Source organism: Pinus tabuliformis, chromosome 1_1 (assembly GCF_031772625.1).
Source record: "Pinus tabuliformis cultivar Carrire ecotype Pingquan chromosome 1_1, CPIR1, whole genome shotgun sequence".
Classification (NCBI taxonomy): domain Eukaryota; kingdom Viridiplantae; phylum Streptophyta; class Pinopsida; order Pinales; family Pinaceae; genus Pinus; species Pinus tabuliformis.
Window position 1 is genome coordinate 695,994,712 of NC_142297.1, and position 21,716 is coordinate 696,016,427.

At 37.9% G+C, this 21,716-nt stretch overlaps 1 protein-coding gene across 2 annotated transcripts in view; it reads left to right on the forward strand.

Moving 5' to 3' along the window:
- LOC149215358 (uncharacterized) overlaps nucleotides 1-21,716 on the forward strand; it is an 84,920-nt gene that overhangs the window by 25,897 nt on the left and 37,307 nt on the right. For both annotated transcript variants that reach the window (XM_089392606.1, XM_089392607.1), the window contains exons 3-5: nucleotides 1,182-1,423; nucleotides 6,480-6,679; nucleotides 9,712-9,813. In XM_089392606.1, coding sequence (XP_089248732.1) covers nucleotides 1,182-1,423; nucleotides 6,480-6,679; nucleotides 9,712-9,813 — 544 coding nt within the window. The remainder of the gene's footprint in view (nucleotides 1-1,181; nucleotides 1,424-6,479; nucleotides 6,680-9,711; nucleotides 9,814-21,716) is intronic.

The window sequence follows — 21,716 nt, forward strand, 5'->3', positions numbered from 1 at the left end:
TAAGGGAGAAGACGACATCTTGAGCATAAGACATAGTGAGAGTGAGATTTCAGTGATTAGGTGGAGAATGAGAACAAGGTTTCAAGGAAGAGTGCAAGGGGCAGTGAAGGAGACAGATCCAGATCAGCTATCCAGATCAAAGGACAGATCTGCAGAGAGGTTTGATCAGTTGGGATAACTCCAAGTTTGTTGTTGTATTATATTTTTCTCAATGGGCCATTATTTTAGGAAGGGAGCCTGTGTAAGTTCTGAAGTTATTTGAATGAACTGGTTTTAAGGGCAGAATGTGTGAATGTGTATGAGATGGGTATAATTAATATGCTTTCATTGTTATATTTTCCTAAGTGTTATAATCTTAGCCGTGTTTTTTTTGTAGACCTGCATAATGATTAATCATTAAATTGTACTACAAGGAATTTGCGATATAGTAACTGGCAAGGTTGTTGGGGTTAAGGAAAATTTAACATAGTGTCAGAGCATTTTCTCTGAGAGGAACTAGTCTCTGGGAATTGCACACTGCATAATACTTACAAGGCTGACTGTTTGGAGGTTGAACGTATGGAGGTATGGTATGGTCTGTAAAACAACACAACATAAACTGGGTGCATGTAGGTTATCCCAAAGTTGAAAATCCGTGGAAAGAAGAGGAAATTCAGTGAGGAAAGAAAGCCTGGACAGGAGTGTTGTTACAACCAGGATAGGAAGGTGCAAGCCCTGGTCATCCTCTGAATCAAGAGTGTGGATGTCTATACCCAGTGCCTGATGGATGATGTTTATGAGAGTGGCCTCGTCTGGCAGGGCCTTGGGGAGTAATCGTGGTGGCATGATCATCAGCCTACTATCCCATTGACGGAGGAAGAGGGAGAGGAACTCCTAACATCTGAACTGAAAATTTGTTTCACAAAATATTTTAAGACCATAATATCATGTTATTTATGGAAATTTACTTTGCCATCTTGTGACCATCGATTCCTAAGATCCAGCAAAGCTAACCCCAAGCAAGTTATGTTGGATCAAAATGTTGTTGCTGAAGAAGCCATTATGATCTTGCTACCTGATATTTATATTCTAATTTCAACTTTAGTCTTCATACTTGCTTTTCTATGTTTATGAAGTTTAATTAAATCTGCACTAGTTTATAATTAGATGTTTGCTTATGATTATAACAATTGTTTATGCAGGTATTATTCTTTGAATCTTGGTAGGCTGGGAGGGAATGTGATCCGAAGGTGTTTTCAAAAGACATGGAATTGTATCAGTGCATTTTGTTCGTCAAATAATATGGACTCATCTAGGGCTACTTCATCACAGCAGGAAGGGTTTCTCGCGGGAATGGATTCTCCCCCAGAAAATGACTGTTGTTCAGTCTGTCATGACAATTTTGACTTGCCTTGTCAGGCAAACTGTGCTCATTGGTTTTGTGGTATGTGGTGGTGAACCCATCATGCTTACTAAGTAGAATCTTTCAATTTTATACAAAATTTGAATCTTTTTACGCTTTGTTGTTGATGCAGTTGATTTTTCGATCTAAATTATGTTTTCTGGTCAGAAATTGTTTAGGTACTTTAAAAGGGTAGGCTTAGAAGATAGTTGGGTTTTAAAGTAGACAAAGAGAGCATGCACATCTTTGATCTTATTGCTTAGAAGACGTCTATATTTCAAACTATACCAAGAGATCATGTCCATGTTCTTTCCATGCTGTGATAAAAATTGTGAAGGTTGCTTTTCTGAAATCAGGTGTAGAAATTCTCTAACTGTTGCTAGAAAAGCGACCATGTATGTTAACATTGCAGCGTCAAATAATTTGTTGATCCTCGGATATGTATTTTTGCATATTTCTCTGACAAGTTTATTTGCTTTTTCTATAGATATGGAGAGAAGAATTTTAATTTTTGTAGAGAAATGATGTAACTATTCTGCCTGACATGTATCTCTACTTTCAGCTGCTAGAAGATATGCCATCATAAAGCATTTCATCCTTTTCAATATCATCTCAATATTTAAACTTTCTAGATTCATTGTTTTCAATTTTGTTTGCTTTTGAACCCTGCGAAATGACACGACATTTGTGCAGTGGTAATCTTGTTGGATTTTACAGACTGTTTATAAAAATGTGAAGATTGCACCTATCCAAGTCGATGCAGGGCTTGGTGTATTCTGTCCGGTCTTGTTTGTCCATCGGGCATTCTAATTGTATTCACAGTTCTAAGGCTAACACTTTTCTAATGTTGAAAATATGGCAATTCTAAGATCATAAGAGCTCTATTATTTCTGCTTGAGTATTTGTGTGTGGGGCTCTGCAAAACATGGGTTTTCATAGTTACGAAGCTTGGGTTGGGTGGAAAAATTCGAGGCTGCAAATTAAAGGAATTACTCGACTTGGCAAGAAATCAGGAAACACTTGGATAATACAAAAAAGTGAAAAATACTATCATTTCTTTCAGCAAAACTTGGGAACTACTTAATCTTGGCTGACCCGCAAGTACTCATGGGTGAAACTTGCTACCGGCAAGTCAGTTGGGCTCTTTTTATGCACCAAGCCGAGTTTGAGTTGCAAGTCTGAGTCAAATTCATTTAGTTTTGTAACACTTATGTGGAGCTGTTGACATTCTGTTTTTTCCTATTTGCACACCATGTAAAACACTAGATCATATACTGGGACATTTACCATGAATGTTTTCTTGCAGAATCACGTTAACCTGTAACATATGTAGTAGTTTATTTCTTGACAAATAGAGTAAATAATGACCAGCAATGTAAGTTCAGTGTCTGCAGTTGCTGATCAGGTGCCAATGGGGAAAGCCTCAAAAAACTGCTATAAATCATTTCAAATGTAAGTCTTATGGAAGTGAATGAAGAATATGTCCATATGCCAAGGGCCGAAAATGATGTTCTTAATACTGTACTCACATTCAAATCTGTTGAGTTGATAAAATTTGAAGAAAATTCAGATACATGCTGTGATATTGATAATGGTTGACTTCAAGTCGCACTTGCAATTACAAAATGTTTCCTCAGAGAAGTAAACTACCCATGAAGAGATAAGAATGTAATTATCTTTGAGGGATCATTCTTCTCCATAGCAGGAAGAAGAGTTCCCCTTCCCATCTCCAACATAAGTATTTGATATTTTCCCATATACTCAATAAACCTTATAAAAGTTTTATAGTCTTTCATAACTTTAGATTAGCATTTAGAGGAGAAAGGAGCTCATGTTTCTCTCCACCATCACAGCTGGCTGGAAATATGCATGTCTCCCAGTACCATTGCCTGCTTTTGGGCATTGATAAAATCTCTCTGTTTCTCTCTATAGATCTCACTTCCAGCATCTTTTATCTTCATTGTTATTTTACTTGTTAATCTCATTCAGTGGTGCAAGTTTCTTATCATTCTTCATTCTTATTTGACTCTGTTAATTTGCATTCAATGGTGCAAGGTTCTCTTTTATCATCAGGAATAGACATAATTTCACATGTTTGGTTTTCCATGTTAGTACAACATGCTCTTCTACTATGGGCCATCATCAGGTGGAGAAGTTGGTGTCTGTGATGTTCTTTTCTAGGAGTGGCTTCGTATATGCGTTTACTAGGAGATGCAGTCAGTAGGAGTTATCTGGTAGTGTGGAATCTTTGTGCCACACTTGTGACTTTTTTATAGACCATCAGTCATGAGTTAAGTGCTAGGAAAACATGCAAACTTCGGCAATTAATAGAAATCTACAACGAACTGGATGGATTCTGGACGTGAGGAATAATTGGGATAATATTTTCTACAGAGTTAATTTTCAATTTTATAACTCTGAAGTATAGAAAAGATTATCCGTTACTGAGTCATAGAAGCTTAGAAGTAGATGTCTTGTGCTTGAGAATTTAAAGGAATTTATTTTTACCAGTGGGCATAGTTATGTAACATGTGGCTTTGGGCTGGTCTCAACCAGTGTTGCAAACATTGGCATTGGGATAAAATCGGCAATGGTCCGGAAAACCAAAAAATCGTAAAAAATCGAGAAAATATCGGTAAAAATCGGCAAACATTGCCTAGACCAAAAAATCGTGAAATGGGTTAAAATCGTGATAAAATTGTGATAAAATCGGGATGTTTGTAACATTGCTCTCAACGATATTTATTGTTTTCATTCATGGGAGGTCTCATCTCTATTAATATGTACCAGGCACATTCAGTTGCGACCTTTTCCTTGGGTCTTGAAATTTTGACAGGATTCCTTTCTTATCTAGGACTCCCAACTTTTGTACTTTCTATCTTTAAATGACAGGCTTTAGATTGTAGGCTAGGTCTTTGACCGAGATTAGTTATGCCTTTATAGTAGCTGCACTCCCACTCCCACTGTGTCCTGATTCTGATGTACCTAGTAGTACCTTTGACCTATTTGTAGTCATTAGTCAGACATTAATGAAATTATCTTGTTTTATCTTATGAATCTGAAAAAGGCTCATGGAATGACAAGGTGGTGAGGTATGTTGTTTTTTTCTTTCCCGAAAAATAAATAATACTTGTTTAGGTCTCACAAACTTACCCCACACCCAGAGTTCCATCTCCAGGTTCTTTCGGACCTATGTTGCAGGAAACGTGGGGTAGGAGGGCGTTTCCGTACGGAAACGAGTGCGAAACGCTGAAACGCGTTTGGTACGGCCCTGAAACGCGTTTCAGGCCATACTGCCACGTTTCACGAAACTGAAACGTGGCCAGTACGGCCTGAAACGCGTTTTAGGGCTGTACGACCCACGTTTCAGCATTTACTTGTGTTTTTTTAAATTTTTATTATTATTATTTGTTTTCTAATCTATTCTTACGTTAGCCTAGTGACTTCTAGTTGCTTCTAGATGCCTATCTAAAGTTATAAAAGTGAACTTTTGCCCTACTGTTGATATGCAGTTCATAGTAATGTTAAATTCTTAAAGTAAAAGGACTTTATTTTTCATTTTCATCCTTTTACTTAAATTTTTAACATTATCATGAAATGATTCAAGATGTTTGAGAGTGGTTTCGCCCTCATTGGATTTCATATGGAGAAAGTAGAATTTTAGATCTCACTCAAAATCCAGCAGACTTATCTGTTTTTCAGGATTGGGGGGATTGCAATGTTTCCATTGGATTTTATCATGTACTAGGGTATGGAACTTGTATTTAATCGAGAGGACAAAGCCCTCTATGCAGGGGAGACTCCCAATAATCAAGAGAATGTAGGGTACTAGGGTATGAAACTTGTATTTAATCAAGAGCACTAAGGTCATTTGACTATGTAGGAGGAGAGTCGAGACTCCCAATCAAGCACGAGACAAAAAATTAGAAATTTCTCGTGGATGATTTTGGATATTTCTATTTTCATTATGTGATTATTCATGAGTAAATGTGATGTAAATTTAGATACTTATAGTTTATGCATTGACAATTGACAATTTTATCATAATGTAATAAATTAGAATGTATCATATATGCTTTATGATTGCACATATTTCTTAAATGTCCTAATATATATATATATATATATTCGCGTTTCCCCATTTCCAAAATTTGGTGAGGTCGCGTTTCGTATCGCTTCCCGTTTCGGAAACTCGTACCCGTTTCCCCGTTTCGTGCAACCTTGTTTCGGACAGCCTTGAGTGTGGACAGTTTCAACAGATGGTCAATGCCTGTCCAGGATCACACAACCTAGTTCCTGCAGCTCAGGATTCTTGAAAGAGACCATTATCAACATTGTATGGACTGTATGATTCTGGTGGGGCATCATTTTCATCTTCCTCTCATTCCATTTGTAGCTCTTGACATTTCTTGATACTTCCCCTTTGAGTGGAGATGGGTTTCCATTTTGTCATCCTGTTATTATGAATCTGAAATAGGGTCATGGAATGAAAATATGATGAGGTATGTTGCTTTTTATTTCCTGGAAAATAAGTAATAATTATTTAGGTCTCACGAACTTACCGCCCCTCTTGAGCATGCAGAGTTCCATCAACAGGTTCTTTCAGACAGCTTTGAGTGTGGACAGTTTCCACAGATGGTCGATGCTTCCCAGGATCAAACAACCTGGTTCCTGTAGCTCAGGATTCTTGACAGAGACCATATTCAACCGTGTAATGACTTGATGATTCTGTTGGGGCATCATTTTCCTTTCCTCTCATTCCATTTCTAGCCCCTGACATGCCTTGAGATGCCTCCCTTTGGTGTGGAGATGCATTGCCATTTTGTCATCATCATTATTATGCTTGACACTGACACTGTATTTGTATTGATTATGGTTACTATTATTTAGCCATTTTGCTTTTTGTAGATCAGTGATAGGTGTTTCTTTTTCACTCCAACTACACATTTGCACTGAATTATAATTCTCATTCCCATTTACCTACTTGTGTGGTCGTTTATTTGACATGCATAGAATTATCTTATCTTTGTCTCATTGATAACAAGTTGTTGAATAAAATACACAATAGTGATTTGTTGTTGGTGTTGTACTGTACCAGGAGATTGTATACTTCGTGTTTGGCATCATAGCTCTGCTCTGCAGCCTTGCAAGTGCCCAATTTGTCGGCGACCTATAAATCTCTTGATACCATGTGAGTCGGCAACTCAACGACGTGATGAGCCTGCGGTGGATGCTGTTCTTCAAAATATTGAGAAATATAACCGTATATTTGGTGGAGGCTCTGTTGGCTTTTTCCAGGTAGTTTATTTATTTGTGTGTCTATAATTCATATCCTTCTTTTTAAAATTGGATTATACCATATTTAAGTTATGTAGGTGTTACATGTTCATAAAATAATTTTAATCTAAGCTGCATAAGATTTTGGAATGTGGGGATGGGGAGGATGATTTTAGTGGATGGCTAGAGTGCAGCTCAAAATTTCATATGTTGGGCAAATGGGGGATAGCAAAAAAATATTAGAATAATTCAAAAATTAAAAAAAGTTCTTCATAGAAATTGTATAAATCAAACCTTGATGAGGAAACAAAACATAAGTATAAATCATAAGCTAAATAAATTGCTGTTCTTGTTCCATAAAATGTTATTCTAATTAGAAATGTACTTGTCCAATTTCCAAGCTGAAATATGCCAAAGGGAAAAAACAATTTAAATGCCATAGTCAAAACTGGCAAAATGGCCAAAATTATTCTTATCAATTACATTCTAAAGTACGAGTTTCGTAAAGCCTGAAGGATTTCAGTTTTCTGCTCAGCTCAACATGTATGGGCTTTAATTTCATATGCAGATGTGTGCAATGGATGATGATATGTTCTTTGGAAGTTCCATTAAAAGTTAAAACAGATAGATTTTGCATGATGCAACGAAACAGCACTCTCTCTTCCTGCAAAAAGTGTAAAAACAAAACACAGTTTCTTGCTTTTAACAACACACTTACTATCAACTTCGAAAAAAGACATCATCAATGTCCTACGAAAGACTGCATTCATACAAGCATCATCATCAAGGGTTCCAAGCATCAATGTGTGACCATTCAACGTACATACAAGAGTCATTGCTACATAAAAAGTGATTCATGTACAATGTAAAATCACTTGGTAGATTACATTAGGTATCTACTTCAAACATCATACTAGCTTATTACTTTTTGCAATTTTCAAAGTTTAGGAATGGGAGGATCATCATCAACCCCTATTAGGTGTGGTAGTACCTAGAAAAAAAGAATATTTTCTAAGAAACCAACTACTTCGTAGGAGTAAATGACCATGTTATGACTTATTTCCACTTTATAATCTTACATTGCTAATTTAATGAATTTATTACTAATGAAAGAAACGTTACAATATCAAATATATTAGGGTTTATATCTCTAGAATCCCTAGAGAACACATAGAAGATATGATCAACGAACCCTAGTTCCGCACTCGAGCAAAGGTGCTTCTAGTTGGTGGTTTTCAGATCAGCCAAAGAATTGAGAGAATAAGGTTAATATTCGCTGCGATACCATGCTGAGATTTATAAGGGTCAACAAAAGAATTGATGGAACTAAAATCTCACCGAAATAGTGAAATAGCCTCCTCACAAGTGCACCGCAAATAGACGTCCAATGCGCTGGAAAGGGAGCCACAGAATTGAGAGAATAAGGTTAATATTCGCTGCGATACCATGCTGAGACTTATAAGGGTCAACAAAAGAATTGATGGAACTAAAATCTCACCGAAATAGTGAAATAGCCTCCTCACAAGTGCACCGCAAATAGACGTCCAATGCGCTGGAAAGGGTGCAAAAGCCAAGCACTAGTACTGAAAGATCCAACAAGTGTGCCAAAGAGAATGATGCGAATGAAACACCAAAATTAAGTATGTTTAATCTTTAACATTTTGTATTTTAGATCAAGGAGATCACTAAATGAGATGCTACAAATGAGAGCTTGAGTTGTGTATTCATATACAACTCAAATGAGACACCTTTCCAAGAGGCGTAATTGGCCCACATAACAAGGGGCACACACCTCAAGAGGGCTATTCAGGCTAGATGTCAAGTTTGTTTAGGTTGGGCTTAACCACAAACCAAGTATTCAATAATAAGTGAAATAAATATGGCCTTAGCCATAATTTGAATTACAAAATGATACATCTGAATGGGCTGTGGTGACATGTACAGATACACCATTAATTCCAACAACTGTGTAGTCTCATTTTTGCTTGGCTTCGAGATTATGATACCTTGCAATGTTGTGATTTGCTGGAAATAAGCATTACAAACGAAGGGTAGGAAGTGATTTTACAATGATGACCAAAGTAACCCAGGTCAGGTTTTGCTTTGCTGAAACATAACCAACCATGAGGGTAATTAGAATGAAGTATTCTATTGTTGCACACATAGAAATATGGAATTCCCTTTTGCATAGGAAAAAGGAAAAATTGATCTAGATCCATTTCAGTTTTTAGCCTATGACATGCTAACTTTGGATATGTTCTAGAAAAGAATTACAACAATCAAACAAATTAGGATGCATTTATTATATGGTTACAAGGACAGTCCAGTGATATTGTTCTTTTGCATTATGGTGTCTACTTTGGAAAAAGCTAACTAGAAAATGCTATGTTTATATTATGTGCATAATGCCTTAGAATAAACCTGACTGTTTACTTTTTCTGTTAAACACCACCAGGCTCTTTCTCTGTTCATAAATTTTCATTCTTCTCCAAATTATTGAGTACCATGGATGTAGCTTATAACAGATGAATTTTTGTTGCTGAGATAATGTACCATAGAAGTTCGATAACAACAAGGAGTAGGTTTGTGAATGAAGAAATGTCACTTTCAAAGTATAAACCCAGTTGTTTCCTTCGTATGTAAAACACCAATTTTTTTTGTTTTTTGTTTTTATTATCTGTTGACATGTTTTTATTTTGCTCCAAAAAATTGAGTCCCATGGAAGCAGCTTATAGGGGGAAATGTTTGGTGCAAAGATCAAGTAACATAGAATTTTTAGAACAAGGTTTAGGTTTGTGAATGGTGAAATGCCACTTTTGTTCTCTCTCGAGGGACCATATTGAACTATGAAAGAATTCTCTTGCATCTCTTTCTTGGTCTGTTCTTCACTTTTGTTGGGATTTCTCACCAAGGTATTGTTGCTTTCGGTTTATTATCTAAATTTGAAAGCATATGATCATAGCTTTCAGCTTCCTGTTATTTCAGGAATTTATTATTATAATTATTTAAATGAATTAGAAAGCCTAATTATTTTACCTCTTTTGGCTGAACAGAGGCTTCGGGACACACCACTTCTACTTCGCAGATTATTAAGGGAGTTGATGGATCCTCAGAGGGCACTTCCTCTCGTGTTTAGGGCTCGCATTGTTTGCTTCGTAAGTAGTCTCTTTACAAGCTGTTGCGATCTTTAAAAAAGCATACTTAGTACATTATGGAAGAACCAGATCACAATTCTGTTAATTAAATGTTCTGTCACTAAGTACAGACTGTGTTTATGATATTATGGATGAAGCCCAGAATTTGAGTTCTATCTTAATATATTTATATTATAAAAGTAATTTGGTCTAGAGGCTTATACAACAAATGACCATTCATAGGTCAATGACACAAAAGTCTGAGATACAATTTCAGAGCACAAAAGTCATTCCTAGAGGGTGAAAGCCAATTTGCTTGTCCGATGTCTCGATCAGGGAGAAAATAACCCTGCCCTGAAGTAGGTAATAAAGTCACAGTTCATAATTGAAAAACAGAAAATGCCTTGCAGGGGATGTGGAATTCACAATAAAAGCAGCATCTATATATTTCTCAGAAGTAATGACAGCAATGCCATAGTACCAGTGTTGACACTCACCGACACGTGCACCCCCTAATGTTAGCTCAAAAAGCAAGGATTCAAGACTTACTCTCATGACAACAACGATTCAGGATTTGCTGATGATGTTTCTTTCAACCATTCTGCCTTGTTCTATCACATTATGAGCCCAGAACATAAAAATTTAATAATTTTGGATACTCCGAGAGGGACAACCCTTAAATGTGGTGTGTCAAAATTGAATCATGTGATTATTCCATTTATAGTCATCTGTAACACTTGAATAACATTGCCTTATTCCATTTATAATCATCTATAGTCATTTTTTTAAAAATTATTTATAAAAGGAACAGGTAGCATTTTTATATTAATACAAGCTGGGTTATGGGCCAGAACCCTTACACAGAATTTCTGATACAAAATTACTAATATCACCAGTCCAACAAAATAGTTGCCAGCTCTAGGGCTGCAGATCCTTCTTATGCAAAAAACATGGCAACTATAAACTCTACAAAAAGACCCAGGAATAAAGCAGCATTTACATAATAGCATAGAGAAACACTAGCCAGAAAAACATTCTCCAACAAAGACCATGACCAACAGCTTCAGACCCCCTCGAGTGACGGGTTCTCTTCCTTTCCATGGCAATGCTAGAGCCAGCTCCACCCAAGTCCTGTTGCATGTCGCCAGCCTTGGTGATCTCCAATGCTGATACCCGAGCACTTAGACAATGAACCTCCTCAGACAGACCTTCCAGCAATTCCTCCATATCAGAGTGGTGCCTGAGCAACTTAGCCTTGAGAAAGAGCTGAACTCCTTTAACCAACCATTTTTTTTGAATAAGAAAACAGTCCAGCCTAGCCGCTAAATGCTCTGAGCCACTTCTCTGGTTGGACCAGGTGTATTTTCCTTTTTTTGGGCAATATCTAGGAGATCCCATTCACTAATTAGATCTTCCAGCCTTTTTCGGAGGGGATCTATAACAACATTTCCTCCACGTTTTCTGTAGAGAGAAGAACAATATTGAAGTCTCCACCGACTCTACAGTCGATATGCCATCACTCCTCCTTCAATCTGATTAGGGAATCCCAGAAATCACCCTTCTCACTATAGTTGACCGTGGCATAAATATTTGCAAAGGAGAAAACTTCATTTGTGTTTTTATCTTCCAATCTTACAGCCACCCAGAACCTTGTCTTGGAACTGGCTTTTAGTATAAAACAAGGGTCTAACCAAAAGGTACTTAGCCCTCTAGAGGCTCCATAAGAGTTTTGGGCTATATCAAAACTGTTCCTCCAAAATGACCTAGATGGGACTAAGGTCTCTTCATCTGCGAGTTTTGTTTCTTGCAAACATAAAACTTGCAGTTTTTCCATTCTTACTAAATCTCTAACTGCATGGGATTTAATGGGGTTTCCCAGTCCCCTGATATTCCAGGATACAACTTTCATTTAAACTTAGAGGTATTAGACTTACCTCTGCCGGATTGGTACTCCCATGTTCTCTGTTGCTTACATTCTTAAGGATTTCAGTGATTTGGGGATGGTTGCCGAGCTTGATGTTTTGTTCTGCTTTCGCTTCCCTTGCCTCTTTCTTGGAAGATCTACCTTTATTTTTATGATTTTCTAGCTCATGATTGGTAGAATCACTTGCCTAGTTGAGCCTTTTCTTGGCACTTCTCGTAAGGACCTTCCCTGAGTCTTCCTCTATTTCTTGAAGTTCTAGAGTTGCGCCTTCCGGACTTTTATCTCTCTTGCCAGAGTTTAGCAGAGTTGTGGAGCTGTGTTGAGTATGGGGTTGGACATTGTTGATGGGGGGTGTTTCCTTTGTCGACTCTTTTTCTCAAGTCTTCCCATCTTTTTCTTCTCCCTTATCTTCTTTAAAACCTGGGGCTTCATTGCCTGCATCTGGCTCCATCTGCTCATTTCCTTCCTGGGACAGAATTTCATAGGGGTTTGCTGAAGTTGAGGCGACATTCAAAGCTAGGGTTTCTTTTAGCTCCACTTTTCCCTTTATTAGTCCCCTTTTCTGTGTGTGCCATTGTTCATCCTGTGCTGGAGCTGAACTATCTCCACTTCCAGACTTGGCTTCCTTGTAGTCACGGGCAAAATGCCCATATTCGTGGCAACTTTTACATTTAAATGACAACTGATCGTAGTCAAGTGATTGTATGAAGCTCCGCTCCTCTTGGGTTAGGACTATCTTCGAAGGAAGACATTTCTCAAGGTCCACTACCATGCAGATTTTGGCACACACAAAAACATTGGCCTTTCAGTTTTGCATGATCAAGGAACTGTCCGACTCCATTTCTGATAGCCTTCAAGCACTCATTGCTCCAACATGAGAGGGGCAAATGAGGGAGTTTGACCCAAATGGGCACAATAGTTGCGTTAAACTTGGAAACTAGGGCCAAATTCCACTTTGGACAGCTCTTACTTGAAAGATTATTGCAGCATTGAATTCCTCTCTTCGAGAGGACCAAAATCGATATAAAAATTGTCTCATTTGGTCAAGCGAAAGTATGATTTTGAGTTTTTGTTTTCTCTTATGCAAATTATCAAGCTCGGCCTCCAGCTCATAAGGCCCAACCGACATGTCTCTTGACCCTCTCCAAATTGTATATATAGAGGTGTCATCTATCCTCATTTGATCATCCATGGGCTCCAAAGATATGTCTGCGATAGCCAAGCACTCAAAGAAGGATGTAGGACACGAGATATCTCAGATAGGACAGTCGTTGGGCCCTGGGAGAATTCTAGTCATGTTGTGTGGGTATATCTGTCATTGCACCTCTGTCATATAGAATAGAATGATGAGCTGAATTTATGGGTTGACTTGTGAACTGTATGAGGTAGAATATCTCTTGGTATAGCTACACTACAGTCCTATAACTTCAGAAAGGGTTGCAGGCATAACTAGGGTTCAGAGCAGTCTATAAAGTCAGCAAAGGGCACCTTCATGTTTGTCTTGGAAGGCCGCAACTGATATGAAGTGTTTTGGGACCAGTCAAGTTGGACAACATTGATCTTCAAGAAGCTCTAACCAGACCTTGCTTCATGAAATGCATGCATCAGAATTTCAGGGTATGATAGAGTCATTTAATTGCTTAGGGCAGCGATATTGGATCCACACAATTTGGCAAGTCATTTTGATTATTGTACTCTCTCTCCGGTGAATACTTGATATTTATAATAAGAAGATTTGATCAAAGGTTTTCCCCATTTTGGGGTTTCTCCCTGGCTTGATCCAATTTCAGTGTTCTCTTGTTGTGGCTTGTCTTCTGCATGTGATCACTTATGTTCTTTCGATAATTACTGTCAATGAATAATAGTTTATGCAATTGCTATAAATGGAATTAATCTTGGGCTCATCTGAAGCATTGAACTAATTGTCCTAAGCAAAGAACATGTTAACCAAAATTTAACATGGTATCAGAGCTGAGGTGAGGACAACCTCAAGGAAGAGAAAGCAATCACTAAGGGAAATTGTTGAACAGATCTCCATTTTCTCCTCTCTCTGCAAGTCTTAAGTGTTCAACTATAACAATACCAAGACAAGTATCGTTTTTCTAAGAAGGAAAACTATCTTTGAAAGCTGAGATCTCTATTGAGACCTATAGGTAACCCTGAGGAGCTGTAACGCAAGCATCAACGGAGGAATAGGGTTTTTATTTATTTTGGTCACCTGAAAGTTCGGTCTTATTGCAGGGTGCTAAATCTAGCACAATTCCTTGGCCTTCATTACCTTTGGTCTTTGATCTGAGTCTTCTATCCATCTTCAGACCTCTGGCATAAGAATTCAGGACAATCACTAGTTTGCTTCAACAACTCTGTGCTTATTTAGGAGGACTGAGTCTCCTCATTTCTAGCCGAATTTGACCCTTTTGTGCATTTGTTTGTGGTAGAATATTTTGCTTTGAAAATCGGAATCTACTGTGGTACCTTGTTTGAAGGATTCAAGTACATATTTTGGAGGACTGCATCATCAGTCATGTAACTGGAATGAGGCCATAAGGGATAACGCATGAGATTTTTTTTTCTTTTTCGTTTCGTTCTGAGATTCTCGCATTTCATGGAACTATGTTTTATATGTCATCCATCAATTGACACAATCAAAAGGTATAACCTAATCTCATATAATTCGGTCTTTTTTTGTACATGATTTGATTCAGTTGACTTATTCTCCCTATAGATGACTTTGCATAGTTGGCACGGTTCTATAGCTTACATTTTAGAGATAATCTTGTCACTGTTTAGCATCCTATATGGTTCTAACTTCTGCACCTACCTTTGGGACTGTCAACAATGTTTTGTTTGTTACTGGGCTAGAACTTCTACCTACAGTTGTAAGTCCAGAGCTATTGATATCAAGATCCCACATGGATGTAGATCCTAATGTCTTTTAGAAGGTGGAGCCAGCCCAAAAGGATATCAAATGCTGAGATAGAAGTTTTTCAATGCCAAATTGCAGATATTTTATCTACATGCACTACTTACGATTTGCTTCCTGAGTCAGGAAAGGTAGTGGCTCTGGATATTAATTTGCCTAAGAAGCAAGCTTTCCATGCACTTTATCAATAGGGTATTTCTGTGGCTCCTCTATGGGATTTCAACAAGGGAGAGTTTGCAGGTATGCTCAGTACTGCAGGCTTTATCACAATCCTAAGAGTGCTTGGAATTATGGAGCAATTCTCTCAGAGGAAGAGCTTGAGACATATACCATTGCTGCTTGGAAAGATCAATAGATGTTTCATAGTTCATTTGCTTCTTGGAGAGATGCATGGTTTCTTTGTGCAATTTGCCATATGACCTTTGGGAAAAACTTCTTTGAAGACCTTGGTGACAATGTAGATGGAGTAGTGTACTTTGTAGACAAGTAAAGTCTCAAGCCATTTGGACTTGGCATCATTAGGTTTAAACTACCCAAACTTCTTGATTTTCTTTTGCATGATGTACTATACCTTCTAGAACTATGGAGAAACGTGTTGTCCCTTGTGCACATTCGTTAACAAGGCTACTACATTCACATGTTTGATGGGAAAATAGAGATAAGGAAAGCATCTGACAACACAATTGTCATGATTGGAGTAGAGGAGGAAAGACTGCTAAAGTTGTATGGAACATCTGCTTGTGTACATAACTTTGAATGCATTTCTCAGTACAATTTAGGTACATTGCCATCCAAATCATCTATGGCATTCAAGATTTGGACATCTTAATTATCACAATCTTCTTTTGTTGAAAAAGAATGGTGTTTTTTGGTTTACCAACTATTCCAAGAAAATTGAAGCAATGTGATGGTTGTATCCTAGGAAAACATAACAAACCACCATTTCATGATTCTACTTCTAGAGCACAGAGAAAACTTGCACTGATTCATCCTGATTTGTGTGGCCAACACATGTTCCTTTTGTAAATGGAAATCGATATATGATGGCTTTTATTGGTGATTACACTAGGATGTGTTGGGTATATTTGTTGAAAAGTAAATAAAAAAGCTTTTGAAACTTTCATAAATTTTCATGCATGGATTGGAAATGATGCACATTCACATATTGGCTCACTTCATACTGATAATGGAAATGAATATACTTCCAATGAATTTGAAAACTATCTTCGCCAACATGGGATTCAACATCAAACTACTATTCAATACAATCCTCAACAAAATGGTGTAGCTAAAAGAATAAACCAGACTATTTTGAATATGGTTCCCTCCATGATGCTTTTCAAAGATGTAAACTTGATTTTTTGGGCTGATGCAATTTTGTGCACTATACATCAAAAGCACATGTCCATCTCATTCCCTCAGAAATAAGACTCCTTATGAGATGCTGTACAACCTCATTTATGTTGAATTTTTAACTTGGTCGATCTTCATAATGTATATTTGGGCACGTGATGAACTTGTATTGATTATTGTAAAGCATACTTTAAATGCTAAAGTTAAAAGAAAAATTATTTTGAGCCAAAGTCCAATTGCGACTTTTAAAAGGAGAAAATTTGAAATATCTTTGACTTGTGCCTTAGTCAAAGAGACCAAGAAGCAATTTAACTTAGCATGCACTAGCTCCTAAAAGTTAGGATGAGTTCCTAAAATTTAGGACAAATTCCTAAATATTAGGGCAAGTTCCTAGAAGTTTGGACAATCCATGAAGCAATTTGACTTGTGCGTGGAAATAGAAGGCTCAATTTGTTGTCTTTTAGTGCAAGTTATTTTTGGGTAAAGACAAACGAGGTAGCCTCAAGTTCTAAATTGAGGCAAGGCGAGTTGCATGAGTTAGTTAACTCATCAATAACTAGTTGGAGTTCCAAAAACAAAACTTGAGGCAAGACGAGTTGCATGAGCTAGTTAACTCATCAATCACTAGTTTGAGTTCCAAAAATATAACTTGCCAAAATTAGCTAATTCGAAGTGCTTATAAGGAGATTGAAAGGCACAATTGTATTTATTGTTTTGTTAGCACGGGTCGCTGAGACAAAGCAATAGATAGCACAAGTTTGTGTGTGTGAGCTTGTGAGAGGAAAATCGTGCAAGAGAAGCTTGTGTGCAGATTTGAGGAGGAATTTTCCTTGGGGTTTGCGCAAGGATTTAGGGAGAGTTCCCTAAATAATAAGAGCAACCTATGCGCATAGAAATAGGGAGCCAAGATCAGGCTACTTGCAGGTAGTCTTAGTATTGGAGGCTTGGACATTCCTTTAGTTTACCATATGAAGGAGGCTTGTAAAGGGAGGGTTACACAGGGTTTTGTGGAGGTTTAGAAGCAGAGTTGTGGAGGAATGGTGCACTATGTTCAAGTGCACTAATAAAAGGTTGAGGAATCTCGAAGGAACGCCCATAACCATGACCTAAGAAGAGCATAAGAAGTTTGCTAGTTGAGTTATGTTTTGTGTTCTTCAGTGATTGATGCATTGCTAGGTTGTGTAGGGTTGTTCTACAATTTGTTTGAGAAAAGTTTGTTGACAACTTAAGTACAATATTGGAGGGTTATTAGCAGTTGTCTATTGTACCCTATGTACAGTTTCTTGTGAAGGATTACTAGACTATTAGTGGGCAAGTGTTGGAGAGCTCTCTAGGGAAGCAGGATGGCATACCAATCGTTGAGAGGAGATCATTGTTTATAGGGCGCATCAAACTTCATTCCATGGAAAGAGAGGATCACGATAGTGCTGGATGATAATGGGGTGGGAGAGTTCATCAAGCAGGTGATAGCGCCACCTCAAGATCCCCAACAATTGGCCCAACATAATATGAATGATATCAAGGCAAGTAGGATTATTCTAGAAGCAGTCAAAGATCATATGGTACCTCATATGCATGAGAAGAAGACAACATATGAGATGTTTGATTCCATCTTAAAACTATGTCAGATTAATGGTGATACTAGGAAGCTTTCTCTTAAGGAGAAGCTGAGGAGTAAGGATGAGCCCATCGTCACATATTTCTGAAGGTTCACTTAGGCACGAGATGGATTGGTTGGTGTGGGCGTGCTTGTATCTGATCATGACCTTGTGAGTTTTGCCTTACTTGGACTTCACAAGTCTTGGTAGGGCTTTTGGGATGTTGTTAGTGGGAGAGAGAATTTTCCCAATTGGGAAAGAGGGCAAGAAGGGCCAAGGAGAGGTTGAGTCCAGTCAGAAGGGCAAGAAGAAAGATCTAAGCAAGATCAAGTGCTTCCATTTCCATGAGTTTGGACATTATGCCACTAAGTTTCCTAAGTGGAATGAGTCCAATAAGGATCATGTCGAAGTTTCCTAAGTGGAAGGAGTCCAATAAGGATCATGTCAAAGTTTCCTAAGTGGAAGGAGTCCAATAAGGATCATGTTGCTGCATCAGTGGAGGTAGATGCATTTTCTACCTAGTTCGAGAAATATTTCTCATTGATTGCTTGCATGGCAAGCTCAACAGATAGCAGTATATGGTATATTGATTCAGGAGCATCCTTCCACATGACCGAGAACAAGAAGAGTTTTAGCCACCCGAAGGAGAAGGACATGCAGTTTCATAACGAGCTAGGATGTGATGGTAAGTATGCAACTAGAGAAGTTGGTACTATTAGTTTTCAGAGGGAGTCAGGGAATCCTCTTCATCTCAGGGACGTTCTTTATGTTTCAGGATTGAGGTAGAATCTTGTTTTGGTTGCTACCCTCGAGGACAAGGGATATAATATCATCTCCAACGGAGGTAAGGTGTATCTCTTCAGGATGTAAGAAGTAGTTAGGTGTGAGGGTGAAAAATCTCTACAAGTTGCAGGTAGAGAGTCGAGACAGGTGCATCCTTGAGAAAAAAGGCAAGGAAAACTTAGAGTAGTGAAGTGGTGGTTGAGCGAGAGCAGAATAGAGCACTCAAGATGGAGCCTCAACCGATATCTTAGTTTTAGTCTAAGGTAGTTGGTAGTTGGGTTGACTAGCAGGATGACGAAGAGCATAGCCTAGGGAAAGTGGAGGCATCCACTCAGTTAGAGACTCCCAAAATAGGGAGATTTTGAGCCAAGTGGGCAAAGGATTTGTTTAAGGGAGATCAAAAGAGAGTTGAATCTTCCAACATCACTTCCATCTTGAGGAAGTAACCATATAGGTACACAACGCACATGGCACTAATGACCAAAGTGATAGACACATAGGACATGGTGGGAAAGAAAAAGTCTTCAGATCATGTTCCGTAGAAGAAAGTAGGGAAGTCTTGTAGTTCAGAGGGAGCAACTGCAATAATAGAGAACTTGGTGGTGTTGGAGACAAATCTAGGTGGACGAGGTTCTTCCAGAAGCACCTTCCTCACTAAGAGGGAGTGTTTAGAATAGTAGTGAGAAAGGTCCTTCTTTGACTTGTGCCTTAGTCGAAGAGACCAAAAGCAATTTTCCTTGGCATGCACGAGTTCCTAAAAGTTATGATGAGTTCCTAAAATTTAGGACAAATTCCTAAAAATTTGGGCAAGTTCCAAAAGTTAGGACGATTCACAAAGCAATTTGACTTATGCGTGGAAATAGAAGGTTCAATTTGTTGTCTTCCAGTGCAAGTTATTTTCAGGAAAAGACAAACGAGTGAGCCTCAAGTTCTAAATTGAGGTAGGATGAGTTGCATGAGTTAGTTAACTCATCAATCACTAGTTTGAGTTCCAAAAATTAGCTAATTCAAAGTGCTTATAAGGAGATCGAAGGGCACAATTGTATTCATTGCTTTGTGAGCTTGAGTTGGTGAGACAAAGCAATAGAGAGAACATGTTTGTGTGTGTGAGCTTGTGAGAGGAAAAGCGTGCAAGAGAAGCTTGTTCACAAATTTGAGGAGGAATTTCAATTTGGATTTGTGCAAGGATTTAGGGAGAATTCCCTAAATAATAGGAGCAACCTATGTGCATAGAAACAGGGAGGCATGATTAGGCTACTTGCAGGGATTTCAAGCCTAGTTCAGGCAGGGTGAACCATTTTGTTTTCTGATAATACAATATTGTATTGTAAGAGATCCATTGCTCTAAATTTCTATCAATAAATTTCTCAATCAAGTAGAGGGTTTTCCCTGTTGGGTTCCCTAGAAAAAGAATGTGCTTTGCTATTGTGTGACTATGTTATTTTTGTTCCTATTCCGCTGCAAATAAGTAGAGAAAACTATGTCCTAATGAAAGGAAACTAACATTCAAATTGTTCATTAGTGCAGTTGCATATTTTCGCAGATTTTCTACACTTGATGTACTTGTATTCATTAATGTAAAACATATTTCAAATGCTAAAGTCAAGAAAATTTATTTTGAGCCAAAGTCCGATTGCGACATTTAAAAGAAGAAAATTTGAATTGTAATTTTTGGTTCCAAAAGTTGTCAATTTGGCCTCCCTCCAAGTCAAGTCGACCTAGGGTAAGGTCACACCCCTTTGACCTAGCAAATCATTATATAAAGGTAACTCTAGTTCATTTCTTGGTACTAATTTGCACTTGCACAAGAAGACAGTTGATGGGCATCGTAGTGAAGATCAAGGACAAGGAGGATGAAAAAGAAGATGAATTGCATCTCTTTCTCTCTCTCTCAAGCTCGCATGTGTGGATAGATTCTCTCTCTTCTGGTTCGCAATTTTTCTAGGTAGTTTTGTTGCTGGGGCCGAAATTTTGGGGTAACTGGCAGCTATAGGAGGGCCGAAATTCTGGGTCAGATCAGGTAGAGCGAAATTTTGGATCAGATTGGGAGGCTTGGCTTGAACATGTGTGTCTCTTTTTGAACAAAATAATTTCTCTATTGAAAAGGTTGTTGGGGTTTTCTTAGGGTAAATCTTGTCTTCTTCTTGTGCATTGTGATCTCTACTGTTCAACTATTCTTGCATGGTTGAATTTCTAAAGTATAATTATTGAATGATATATTGGAATAATTATCAACATCAAAAGTAATTATCAGTATTTCAGAAATATTGTGCTAGTCTACACTGCACTTAGAAAATCAACATGGAATCATAGCTTTGGTGAAGGAAGGGACACTGAGATCATATTTTGAGGAAACCCTACTTTGAGATTCTATTGTTGAAGTTCTTGTTGATTCACATCCATGGCTTCCTCTCTGAAATTTGAGAACAAGTTGGAAGGAGCCTCAAACTTCAGAGCTTGGAAACTTAGGATTGATCTTATTCATGCAAAGAACAAAGTTTTGGATATCGTTACAGGGAAAGTTGTAAAACCAATAGATATTGCAAGAAAGGAGAAGTTTATGGCGGATGACATTACTGCTACGAGTCTTATTGTGGACTTCATCAGAGATCATCTTATTCCCTACATTGCAAAGCTTGATACTTCCAAAAATATGTATGAAGCCCTAACCAATCTATTCACTATCAAGAATGTTGGGCAAGCCTTGAGTTTGAAGAATGAACTTCGTGATGTGACGATGACGAATAATGATACCGTCGCTTCATACTTTATAAGGATTTCTGAAATAATAGAACAAATTCAAGCAATTGGAGAAACTATCTTTGAGAATGAACTTGTGAGTACAACACTCAATGGTCTACATAGATCATGGGATGCATTTGCAACAGGGATAAGCAATTAGAAGGAAGCTCGTTCATTTGAACAACAATGGACCTCTTGTGCTAAAGAAGAATCAATGCTTATGTCAAGAGATAAGAAGGAAGAAGCCTCTCAAGCATTTGCAACTCGCTTCATGAACAAAGGAAAGGAGTTTGGTTCTCAACACAAGACGTCAAGAAAAAGGCCTTCTCCCCAAGGGAAGAAGGTCATGTCAAAGGTTCAATGTTATGGTTGTCAGAAATTTGTACACTTTAAGAGAGATTGTCTAGAAATATTTAATAACAAGAAGAGAAAGGGAAAATAACATGCTTCCGTAGTCGATTTTGAAGATGAACATTCAAAGAAGCCTAAAGGTGACAAAGACTTCTTTTACTTTTCTTCTTTAATAGGTTCTATTGCAGATGATGATGACATGTGGCTGATAGATAGTGGTGCATCAAGACACATAACTTGAGATCGTGAC